Source organism: Tigriopus californicus, chromosome 9 (assembly GCF_007210705.1).
Source record: "Tigriopus californicus strain San Diego chromosome 9, Tcal_SD_v2.1, whole genome shotgun sequence".
NCBI lineage: Eukaryota > Metazoa > Arthropoda > Copepoda > Harpacticoida > Harpacticidae > Tigriopus > Tigriopus californicus.
The window spans coordinates 6,177,330-6,189,761 of NC_081448.1; the positions used below are offsets into that span (position 1 = coordinate 6,177,330).

At 41.0% G+C, this 12,432-nt stretch overlaps 2 protein-coding genes across 4 annotated transcripts; both read left to right on the forward strand.

Annotated features, from left to right (window-relative positions):
• The first annotated feature begins 3,442 nt into the window (after positions 1 to 3,442).
• On the forward strand, positions 3,443 to 4,073 carry LOC131886577 (cuticle protein 7-like). The gene has a single exon (XM_059234948.1). It carries the CDS (start codon positions 3,508 to 3,510, stop codon positions 3,916 to 3,918), a length of 411 nt encoding a protein of 136 aa, XP_059090931.1. The 5' UTR covers positions 3,443 to 3,507; the 3' UTR covers positions 3,919 to 4,073.
• Positions 4,074 to 8,579: 4,506 nt separating this feature from the next.
• Positions 8,580 to 11,315, forward strand: LOC131886937 (organic cation transporter protein-like). 3 transcript variants are annotated; one of them, XM_059235402.1, is made up of 4 exons: positions 8,580 to 8,663; positions 9,173 to 9,448; positions 9,754 to 10,133; positions 10,294 to 11,315. In XM_059235402.1, exons 2-4 carry the CDS (start codon positions 9,177 to 9,179, stop codon positions 11,292 to 11,294), a joined length of 1,653 nt encoding a protein of 550 aa, XP_059091385.1. In that variant the 5' UTR covers positions 8,580 to 8,663; positions 9,173 to 9,176; the 3' UTR covers positions 11,295 to 11,315. The 3 variants fall into 3 exon arrangements, with proteins under 3 accessions (XP_059091385.1, XP_059091387.1, XP_059091384.1); XM_059235404.1 differs by lacking the exon at positions 8,580 to 8,663 and adding an exon at positions 8,768 to 9,028; XM_059235401.1 differs by lacking the exon at positions 8,580 to 8,663 and having other exon boundaries at positions 8,768 to 9,448.
• The last annotated feature ends 1,117 nt before the right edge of the window (positions 11,316 to 12,432 follow it).

Consider the following 12,432-nt stretch of genomic DNA (forward strand, 5'->3'; position numbering starts at 1 on the left):
CTTGAGCTTCCGTATTTTGGAATCGAACCATGTAGTTGGTTGAAAAAAATTGGTTGATGTTTTGCTCTGGCAATTTTTAACCTTGCGGTAAACACTGCTTCGACATTTCCCACCATCATAAAATGAACATTTTTAGGAACCCTTTGTTCATATTCAAATATTTGAGGTTTTCTTATCGCATCCACAACTCTTTGCATACGTTCAACTGCAACTGGTTATCAGATAACGAAAAGATGCCTCCAATCTAATTTGGGCCCAACGGTTTTGGGTCCAACCATTTTGGGTTCCAACTTGGGCAAGTTGTGGTACTTTCTTTTAAATGAGTTTCATGCAGGAATGAGGCCATAAAAACAATAGATCCACCCTCACTTTGTAGTCTTTCTAGTCATTGGACTTCTTGCCATATCTTCTCAGAATGCCATTGTTTTCAGTAAATGCATTGCAGCCACATTACCTCAGCTGTAAAGTTGGCCATCGAATTTGTGGAATTTCGTTACAGAGCTCAAAAGTATTCCATTTCCTCGCTACAACGAGGGCGCAAATCTAGATTGAATGCCCACAACTTTTCACTTTCAAGTTTCCGACCGGAAGCAGAAGAAAAATGTTCCATTTTTGCCACAATTTGAAATGGATCAGTCAAACATTTAATCTTATATCAACCGAAACTTTGGCGTGAGCTCAAATGATCAAACTTTTTTTTCCAGATTGCCAACTCCGATTGTGTCTGGTCGGGAATCTAGTGCAATAATTCGGCTTTGAAACCTCCAAATTCGGCATCACCCAAATCGGTATGGCGTTGGTGAAAATCAATTAAATGAAAAGGATTTCCGTGCCATGGCGAATACGCAGCAGAAAAATACCTCATTGCCTGACCATAACTGACTCGACCTTCAAAACACGTGTTGATCTTGATGGGTAAAAATGTAGCGGCTAAAGCTATAGCGATTATTTACTATTGGTTCATTTTGCCAACAGCCTGTTGCAAGGCTTCTGGGCGGTGTTTTTCTGTTCGTCTAATACATTTTCCTTGAACGCGTAGAATTCAGACATATTAGACGCTAGAACATTATCACGTGTTTTACGTACAACATCATGGCACTCCAGAGCGATAGTTAGGCTAAAAATTAAAGGTAAAGTTCATGAAGGTGATGTGCGAATCACGTCTTTGTTCTTCTTTTCGTTCATTCACAATCCTAACGGTCGCTCAAAGTTCCTCGAAGCCATCATCATTCTCATGAAAAAAGACAGAAAAGAGACGATGCGATGACGACGGACAACTTCGACGGACTGCTTAAAAATCACAACAAGTCACGGATGATTCTGGCTATGTATATAATTACCTGCAAGTGTTCAGCCAATAATCATTGTAGCTGTTGTCTGTATGATTGTAAGCTGAGAGATTCATACATAAGAAGGCCGCCAGCTTTATGACTGAGCCACGTCCACACCCTGTATAACTGGCGACATCAAGGAAGTCGACGAACTTGACGCTCATGAAGAGTTAGGACATCATCGTTCTAATTTGAACCAATGTACACATTATCGCTTGAGAACCGAATGGACTTGTTGGCCGGGCAAAATGTACGCAGAATTCACGATGGTTGCCTCGAAAAGCTCTATGAAATGGCTCATTTATCCCGGAGGTTCAAACATAGCCGAGCGTGGTCGGAGATGAACAATTGCTTCCTTAGTTGTTGGCAAATGTCAAAGGTCATCGGACACCAAAGGGAATCAGGAGCATAGCACAGGTTAGTTGGGAGGCTCTGAATATTGACGAGCAATTTAATGTATCTACATTGCGTTGCAAACTGACCTCTACAGTGATAGCGACTGGTTTGGGTTGATTGGAGTTAAACGGTCGTAAATGAATATGCATAAATCTCGTCTTGATGTTGCGTGAGACATGCCTTTATCTTTTGGGGCTTGGGTCATCAAGGACTAGCAGGGAAGACAAGGGAATGGGGAGGGCTGGGTTGGGCCCAACTAGGAACATCAAAAATTCGTGGACGAGGAGCTTTTTCACCAACGTATTCGTTGTGAAAAAAACTGGTACTTTTAATGTCCTTGTTAGAGGAGCTTTTCACTCAAATCGTGATACTGACAAAAAAGTTCGATATAACTGTATAATATTGTCGGCGATTAATCCTCACAAACTAGATTCTTATGCCATTCTTAACATTTTCAAAAGATTTTATGCATTCCTTTTTTTGACTTTGATCAGAAAAAATAAGTGCAAGACAGATTGCTAAGAGCAAGATTATTCTAAACCTATATTTTAATACACGGTTCAGGGGTCTAGTCCTCGTAATTCCGAGGTCCTCTTGGTTCAACGTGTTCACTCATGTAGGGTCGTGCCAAAAGTCTATTCATAATTCTTCTTGTACCTTGATCTTGACCTTCCTCTGTGTAGTTTGAGTTGGGTTGGTGCGTAGTCCAATTGATCATGATTGACTTTTGACATTTCCGCACGAAAATGCCAAAAGAATGAGCTCGTAAGATGAGCAAACAGTTGTTGCATTGATCCCTTGACCAATCGCAAAAGCATACATGAAGATTTGAATCATTAATTTAACAAGCTTAGCTTCTTCGGTATGTTTTGCTTCAATGCAGTTTTTGGGATCGGATATTAATGTAAGTTTTTGGTAGATGCTCAAAAGAAATATTTGGAAGCGATCAAAGCATTTAGTTGAACGTGTACTTCTATTGACAATAGGACATAAACAACTTCGATCATGTTCAAGTGTACACCAAATGGTACTTTCAGTTTCTAGTTTCAAATCTAGAAGGAAATCTGAAGGACTCAATTTCTGCACGTTCCCATTTAGCTAGTATTTTTCGATTACGGACATACTAGAGTGAAATCAAGTAATAGTGGTTAAGGCTCTTGAAACGTCTTACAAACATGCAAATGACTCAAGTCATGGGTGCAGATTGAAATATTTGAAATATAAACGTGATATCTTTTTTCCATTTATCAAAAAATTCCACCTGTCAGTCTAGACTGATAATTGCATTGGGGAGGAAAAATCGGCAACAAAAGGCGTTTCCTTGGTTGAAACTTAGTGTCGGCCAACCCTGATCTAAGTTCTTGAGGTCTCCCAATTTCTGAATGAGACTCTTTGAGACCCCTGGAGTTCAGCCATGATGAAAAGAGGGTATGCGTCAAATGCGTCAGGTCATTGGGGAAGAACATTCGAGTGCTTGAGAGGGCGGAATTCTGCGCTGAGGGAGGGAGGGAGTACAATTGACGCTTAAGAGAAGAGGAAGGATATGTTGCCGATTGTGGTATGTGTACCATACAGAATCTACGTACAGACTAGCAAGGGCACTGATACCAGTGTCTTCCCGCTTCTGCACCACCCTCGGAATGGTATGTTAGCAGGTAAGTCAATTATCTGACGGGGGTAGCCAAGATGTTGCCATTTCCTCAAGACTATAAAGGTCCGGACCAGCGAACAGATCAGTATCAGTTTCATTTTGAATCTTATCCTTCCAACACTATTTATCATGCTTCGCTTTGTTGCCCTCATCGCCCTTGTGGCCTGTGCCGTCGCTGACAACGCCCCTTACCGCCCTGCCCCCTCTTACAATGAGCCCAAGTACGACGAGGCCCCCAAGCCTTACTCTTTCCAATACGGTGTCAACGACCAATACTCTGGCTCCAACTTCAACGCTCAAGAGACCGCTGACGGCAAGGGTGTCCAAGGCTCCTACCAGGTTTACCTTCCCGACGGTCGTGTCCAGACTGTGACTTACACCGCTGATCACTACAACGGTTATATCGCTGATGTCAAGTACGAGGGCGAGCCCACCTACCCCAAGTACGAGCCTAAGCCCGCTCCCTACAAGCCCGCTCCCTACAAGCCCGCTCCTTACAAGCCCGCTCCCTACAAGCCCGCCCCTTCTTACTCCGCTTAAGAAGTTGAAACCAAGTGCCATGATGGGGACTCTCAACGAAGCTCAAGATATTTAAAGGCCAATCTATTTATTTTGAGAATCCTGGGAAATGTGAGGAATATTCATTATGCTTTCGATAGAAATCTGAATAAATATTTCTTGATTTACCAAAACAAGTTCGTAAGTTGTTCACATTGCCACATCTGATATCGAATCGAAAAGAAACAGCCGCAGCTAAAATATTTTCTGAAACTCACCTTTGAAACTTGCAAAAACCTAAGCCGATAACTTTTGACATAAAGTTTGATTCCGTGAGCCCCCAGAACCTGCAAATTTGAACGAGAAATTGCCGGAATCAAACATGATTGATCAAAATCAAGTATTTCAGATGAACATAAATCCTTGTATAGCTGAACTAAAAGCAAAGTTTGCCTTGTTGGAAAGATTCGGGTCCGAATCGGCCTTTACCGTTTGTTGAAGTACTATTTTCTTCGCTGATTAGCACCTTAGCAATCAAGTTTTGGATTTACATTGGAGTTGCCAACGATGGCCCTCTCTCATATTCTGAATAATTTTGATTGATAGCCATGATTAGTTGCAAGTTGCCTTAGATTATCCAAGGATACCTTTAACAAGGATACCATGAACAGGAGGATTGGACATGGCAATTGGCGAAGCTAGGCCACTATGTGAAAACAACATTTCAGCTCCCCAAAAGTCACACATTATGAAAGAGCGATTTAAAAGAAAAAAAGTCGTGTTTTTATGACAAAATGTTGAGTTATCTTATTTTAAATGAAAATATCGAAAGTTTTTGGTTTATGTAGTGAAAAGTCTAGAGTTTTAAGATTAGGTACTTATGAATAAAATAAAATGTGTGCAGTTTGACCTCCAATGGCAATGCCTTACTGCGTGTTTCCATTTATACCTCCAGCAAAGAGCTGTGACAAAAAGAAAAATCGACCTAGCTCCGCTGATGTCCACTCCTCTAGCTGAACGAACACATTAAGAATAGAATTGGCAGAACCAAGGGAATCAACGTTCATTTCTTTTGGTTTCGTTTGAATTTTCACGGGCTTTTCGAACCGCTACTATTAAAATGAAAGGTTATAATTCGTCATTAAACATATTTCTTCGAAAAAATAATATCATGAAAACAAATTGACATACAATGCAACAAAATGTATAGAGCTATCGAATAATGAATTTGAGGCTTTATATCTTCTTGTGAATTCATTCAACAACATTCAGAACTGTTCGTGTGGAAAAGAGTAGTCCTTCTGAATGGGAAATACCGGGTTTTTACGGATTTTTGGGGATGATCTTTGGGATTGGGGCGTTAGGGTTGGAGGAATGAATGTAAACTGGCCAGGAAGCCTCTTTGTGACTTTTTTCTTTCGTCTCTTTGCACAGTTATCATATCAAGTAGGTATAAAACACCTAGATCGTGGAACTTTTTGGAAAATGAAGCTACTTTCGTATTGAAGCAGATACTTTTAAGCTCTATGATTTTATCTAATAATTTTCGGCAAGCATCTTGGAGTTTTGCAATTCCTTAGCACATTTCAAATCTTTTCAAAATAACACAGAAATACCTTTTTAAACGTATTTCTAATGATTTTGCTCCACAGTTCAAACATAGCTGAATTAGAGCATTAGCCAAGGATATCTAGACTTAAGGGGATGTCGGACCATCGGCCATTTGGTCGGCTAAACAACACTATTGATAGTCTCCTGGGAATTGGTCCCAAACTGTTTTTCGTCTTGTTTAACCAACTAAGTGGTCGGTCATCCAACATCCACTAAAATCTAGATAACTATGTATCTGACAACTCTTTATAGTGTAACTAAGATCTTGTGGACATGAGTAAACTTCGTTTGAAACACTAACAGTCAAATATTTGGAATGGAATTATATTTCTTGTAATGCTAGATTCACCGTGAAATCCGGCAAAATTGAAATAACCTTATTTGGCAATGAATGCTTCGCTTTGAATTGAAAATATGAGAAACATATTGAAAGCATTAATCTACCTACCCACTCTTTACAGCAAGTTCTTTTTATGTATTTTGGGGTTTGGTTTTATATGCAACAGGTAATCTTAGTGATTTGGGCTTTTTCTGAAGCACTTGATGAAATTGAGTAAAAAGTGCATCAATTAGACCTCATTCGTTTTCTTGAAAATTTTGTTCATTGGTTAACTGGGTGTGTTTTAGGAGCTCCCAAAGCAATTAGTTTATAAATTTGATAATTTTGCGGGTTATGTTCAACACATTGAGAGAAAAAAAAGTTGCTCGTTGTGGCTTTATGAGGTAGGAAAATCCCAAGATGTGTTGGATTATTTTTCACGAAGCTTGATAGGGGATTTTAACCACCATGCCCCGTTACTACGATGCAAGATCGGAATTCGTCTCTTTATTAAAAGGTAAACTTGATATATTTGCTCTACCAACGAATTCGAGTTGACAGACCGGGTTAGCCCTTGAATGTAGGGTTGATCTGAATACTTATGAAAATTCAAACTTTAATTTAAAAGATGCCAATGTTCGTCTGTTCCCAGGTATCTGCACATTACCAAGAGAAGAAGCATCAAATTTTGTTCCAATGCATTTAGCATTTTACAAAATACTCTCCAATGGATCGAATTTGTGCGGACCCATTATACAGGGTGGCTCAGGTCAAGTGTTAAGAACGATATTTCTCAGATTTGGATCTTCTTTTACAAGCAAACCTTTTGGGGAGTCTTGTGATGGAACATTTATACCCATTAAAAAAATCGAACTTAATATGTTCCCATATAAGTTGCAAAGTCGTCAGCTACTTAGCCAGGCCACCAAGGCCAAGAGGTTGATGCGGAACCGGGATCTCCTGAGGAAGTCCAGGTCCGGCATGGTACCAAACCTGGTGTTTTCAGATGAAAAGCTTTTTACAGTCCAACAAGCTCTTAATGCTCAAAATGACAGGATTCTTGCTGAAACACAATCAAGCAATCCTTTTGGAGCTGATGTGGTGCTCGGGACCCAGAAGTCAGCCAGCATCATGGTCTCGGCCGCTATCAGTACCATGGGGAAGTCCCCTGTGATCTTTGTTAACGACGAGGTCAAAACTAACAAAGAAGTTTGCATAAAATCCATCCTGAAGGAAGGCCTCAAGCCATGAGCATATGACCCGTACAACGACAAGCGATAGACCTTCACATACTGCCAAAGTCATCCAAGAGTGGCGCCAGATGAAATTTCCAGCCTTCATTTTTGAAGAAGAATGGCCCCGCAGCAATCCTGGCCTAAATACTCTGCACTTTTCCCTGTGGTCGATCGTGGAGGCCAAGGCTTGTGCCAAGCATCACATGAGCCTGGACCATCTTCGGCGGGACCTTGATCTGTGATGGTAGGCAAAATTTGTCCAAATTTGACTTGAAAGATGCTACCTGATCAACAACACCTACGTTATATTCCTTACGAATACTCCAGTAGAAGGAAGTACATTAAACAATGGAGGAGCCCGAGAAAGAAGAGGGGTGGACTTCATTATTCGAACTAGCCTGGATCCTCGAGGTCCTGAAGATGCTTTTAAAGTGTACATTAAGGCACTATGGTCTTTGACCCTCAAACCCTGCGACCCTAAAAACCCGGGTTGGGACAAAAATCATGAATGCTTTTGAAAATGTATGGTATCAGATACATTTCGTACTTTCTGTGAATACCTTTCTAGTCTAAAGTCTGGAATGGTTGGGAATTCAATTTATCCTTTGTCACAATTCAATGCATTTTTAGGGAAGAGCTGATTAATTCAATTGGTAACTTCAGAGATTTCATTAGATTTTGGCACATATAGCAACAGAAGTAGATGGAAACAATTTATCTAAGAGCTACATCAAATCTATCCTTTTTCTATTTAAAAAAACGTTTAATCGGTGAAACTACTCAAGATTTTTACCGATGAAACGCAATAAGCATATCAGATGTTAAACCATGGAGTTGTGTCATGAAACACTTTAAGTCTGGGAATCAGTTGCCCACAGACGAAATGCATATAAAGCGCATATAAAAAAAAAACTCAGAATTTAATTTTTGTTATTCAGCATGAATGGTCTGGAGCACGATGAAACCTGACGACTTTCAAGCCATGCATGATGGCCCATGCACCATCTTGAGCCCCAATTTGTGCATATCTGTGTCTTCGACGGGACCTTTGTCTGGCCATCCAAGAGTTCCAGACCTTCGTGTTTCCAATGGTTTGGATCAGACACGGAGGATATTCTAGATTTTACATTCAATATTTAATGTACGATTCCAATTCTCTTTGTTGCTTGGACTGGTCAATATTTCACATTCTAGATACAACAATTGCTGACTGAGCAATGAATGAAAATCCAGTATTGTTTAATCATCATCGTCTAGACCACTGCCGCATTTTAGCTAGCAATAAAGGGGCTTATGAAACTGGACAAGCGATGAAATAGTGAATGAAAGCATGGTTAATAGCTTTTACTTGCAAGACTGGAATGATTTTAGGCAAGTTTATTAATTGAAATAATATAATCAAAATATCTGTAACGAGCATATGTGAAAGACTTTTACGACAAAACTAGCGATCTCCCTTGAGTGATTCAAGCAGATCAGCCGGCCAAGACTGTCGCCACGACACGAACTCAGGCTTAAATTATGGAGCAGCATTCGCACTAGCTTCTAGCAGCAGCCATTAAAATAAATTTGCCACACCAACGTTCATAGCCAGCCAGTTCAAGTTGTATTGTATGGATAGGGTGAGTGGGTTTTCCTCCAACGTTTCTATTTTTTTTACTGATTCTTTACGAAGTCAACGCATCAAAGAATGGTCTACGTTTGCGTGTTAAATCGACGTCAGAAAGAAATGTTGAAACACATCTCTCTCGTGTTCGAGCTTTGCTCGGATATGTGCGCTAGCTCTGTTTTACAGGGGAAATTCTGCTATCTTTGTTGGGAGGGAGAATTAACAATCACGATCTCATTGGCTCCTCAAAAACTCTTGTACATGCAGGAACTGAGGGGAAGAAGATTCAGATTTTATTTGTGGCAGTGCAGAGTGTACTCAAGTCAAGAGTCAAGCAAGATAGGTCATAAACCCATCAATATGGAAGACTGAATCAATGTGCGCAATCCCATATGTATCAGTTTCCATTCGTACAGCCTTAGTGAATTAACGTTTCATTAAATCAAACTACACGACACCTGTCTACTTGTGACACCAATTACTTTCATAAACAGTATTGGCCGTGATTTGGATCTCTTTTAGTACCATGAGTGCCTCAACAAAGAGCTCAAGCGATGACCAAATTTTGATGGCCATCGGAAATTTTGGACGGTGGCAATTTTTGATGTTCTTTGTGGCGGGCATAACCCTTCTCCCCGGAACGTTTCCAGTCCTCTCTATGACTTTCTTGAACGTGAAAGTCAATCATTGGTGTGGAAAACCCGAAGCTCTCAGTTCCATGTCTACAGCTGAATGGCGGAAAACCATCGACAATGATACTGGATGTGATGGGCAGGCCAAAATCAGTGGTCAAATCAAGTAAGTACTGAAGCAGCTAGTCAGTCATCTCTTATCGGGAGGGTCATTTGACCGAGGGTCCTCAAAACGTCTTTTCCCGACGAATGAATGACACTTGAAGTAGCCCCATGGGGAGGGACTTGGTTTTGTCACAAAGTGGCTTGTCCTGTTGGCTTAATTTCGATCCCACAAGAATGCTTTTAGGACCCTCGGAATGTTTGTCTTTTCCTTTCTTTTCAAGTTGGGTACAGCCAACTCAACGTGCCAAGTAACGGTGTATCGTTAAAGCTCGATTACTCATCCGAGTGTTTGTGCCTTCTTTACAGATGGGAAATGGTCCATCATCTCCAGAATAATACCTCCACAGACACAGTGAGCGAAGAAAGAGTTGGGGATGACTTGTCGGTCGGTTCCATCGAATGTTCAGGCTTCGACTTTGATCGTTCCACGTTCGATTCCACTTTAAGCACGGAATGGAATATCATCTGCGATGATGCGTATCAATTGAGCTTCAGCCAGTCCGTGTATTTTGGCGGCATGATGATAGGCGTCTTCGTGGCAGGGATTCTGAGTGATAAGTTCGGTCGGAAACGGGTTCTCATCACGTCGGTCTTGGGTTTCAGCGTGGCAGGAGTCCTATCTTCGTTTTCCACCTCCTATGGGATCTTCCTGCTTTGCCGGTTCTTTGTCGCAGCAGGCTCCTCAGGTGAGCTTCGTGGAACATTACCCGGGCAATTTGGATTCTAGCATTAAAGGAAATTGATTCGCTCATCAATTTGAAATGAGGTCTCCTTTGGCAACCATTCAATCAAAACCAAGTTATACAACACCAATTTGTTACAAAAGTCTTCCCTCTTCCTCTTTAGGCATTTTGATCATCATCATGGCATATCTTTTGGAAATGGTTGGTGGCAAGTGGACCACTATCCTCGGGATGGGAGTCCAATTCTTTTGGGTCTTGGGTTGGTTGATATTGGGTGTGTTGGCATACTTCATCCGTGACTGGCGCCAATTGACGTTTGTGACATCCATCAGTGGTCTGTTGGTCATTATTCTTCATTGGGTCATGCCAGAATCTCCCAGATGGCTGCTCTCAATTGGCCGGAGCGACGAGGCTGAACAAATCATCCGGAGGATCGCTCGTACTAATACCATCGAGTTGTCTGAAGATTGGTCCCTCCAACCTCAAATCAAGTCCAAGGATGAGGGCCAATTTGAGGAAAAGTCCATCACCGAGCTATTCAAGTACCCTCAGTTGCGGGCGAAGACCCTGATCCTGCTCGTGAATTGGTTCTCGAACTCAGCCACCTACTACGCACTTACCTTGAACTCCGCCGCTTTGTACGGGAATATTTTTGTGAACTTCCTTGTGAACGGCTTCATGGAGATCCCGGCTTATTCCATATCCATAGCCTTACTTTTGATGAGTGGTCGACGCGTTCCGTATGCTCTTTGCATTCTCATGGGTGGGGTCTCGTTGTTGGGCGTCATTTGTATTCCGTCGAGCTACGAGAGGGCCACTCAAGTGGTGGCGATTTCAGGGAAATTCTTCATTACCATTTCATTTGGTGTGATCTACTTGTATTCATCTGAGATGTTTCCCACGGTTTTAAGAACCAGTGGAATTGGAGCGTGTTCCCTCATCTGTCGCTTTGGAGGGATCTCTGCCGCATGGATTGCACTTTTGAGCCATTATCATCCTTACTTGCCCACCACCATCTACGGGATTTTGGCGATTTTTTGCGGATTAATTGCACTCTTTTTGCCCGAAACAAAGGATGAAAAGATCCCCGATACTATTGAGGAAAGTGAACAAAATCCGCTCATGAGTTGGCGAGAAGCATTTCAAGGGAGACATGTCACATAAAAAGCATTCACTTGGCCGAAACGTCTTTTATTTTTGGTCATTCATTTGGGGAAACTGAAAATAAGATTTTGAGGTACGGCCAAATTCGTCATCTACGTTTTCAAAACCATTAATTTAAAAAAGAAGGCTTGAGGGACCAAAGCTTTAGTAAAATGACTCGAAAATGTCAAACTGGAATGACAGTTTCGTTGAACCATGATACCTTTCCTGTAACAGATCATAGATGCATTGCAAAATGCATCTAGATCATTTCTGGCTAAATACCCCCTAATTCCAGATTTCCTTGCAATCACACAATCTTGGAGCATGCTTATCATCGCTGAATCAAACAATTCAGCAAAGTCCCTCATAGGTCACTAAAAAATATCAGTACATCTTGTACGTAAATCGTACATTTGTTTAAGAATAACGGTGCTCCAAACAAAGCCAATTTAAAAATTGGAACCGGTCGTGTTATTTTTGCCTTCCCATCAAAGAAGCTCTCTCTCTTCCCACTCTGAAAAGTCACGACAAGTCTTTTTAGTCAGGCCAGGATGGAAGCTGAAAGTCAGATGCACAGAATGCTGACTGGTCAGCATGGCGAAATTGTGCCAACTTTTGCCATTATAGGCTGTGGTGCCATGATGGGTTCAAACTATAAGAAGTTAATTGCCTTCAGAACGGGTGATATTCTAGATCGAGAAAATGTTTCAAAAATGTGTTGATGATTAATTACGATCGTTTAAACGATACCACATTGAATAAATTTTGTTAACAAAAGAAAGTACCTCAAGAATGTTTGTCATGTATTTAAAAGAACCAAAAATTCACAGTTTTGCACTTTTCATTTGTTGCAATTTTCGGAGAGATGATCATAGGACATATCATTCTCTAAAAAAACATTGAATGTTAATATCGAGGGACGAACCGGAAAAAAAAGAAATTATTCATCCACAATTCAGTTTCTTAGATCATAAAAACCTACGCGATTGAATCCAATTAATCAAAATCTGAAAAAGAACTACACCTCAAACGAAAGAAGGCTGAAATTTGTTTTAGTTATTCACGAACAATAACAACCAAGAGCAACCTGATTTTGCGACAGGTTTTCTACGTCGACATGATCATCACAAAAGGGAACAAACTCAAACACTCTCCC

Excerpts from the sequence above, each read along its gene's own strand:
- LOC131886577 (XM_059234948.1), top strand. The coding sequence starts at position 3,508 with ATGCTTCGCTTTGTTGCCCTCATCGCCCTTGTGGCCTGTGCCGTCGCT.
- LOC131886937 (XM_059235402.1), top strand. The coding sequence starts at position 9,177 with ATGAGTGCCTCAACAAAGAGCTCAAGCGATGACCAAATTTTGATGGCC. Across the intron at positions 9,449-9,753 it reads AAAATCAGTGGTCAAATCAA|ATGGGAAATGGTCCATCATC; the intron begins GTAAGTACTGAA and ends CCTTCTTTACAG. Across the intron at positions 10,134-10,293 it reads TGTCGCAGCAGGCTCCTCAG|GCATTTTGATCATCATCATG; the intron begins GTGAGCTTCGTG and ends CTTCCTCTTTAG.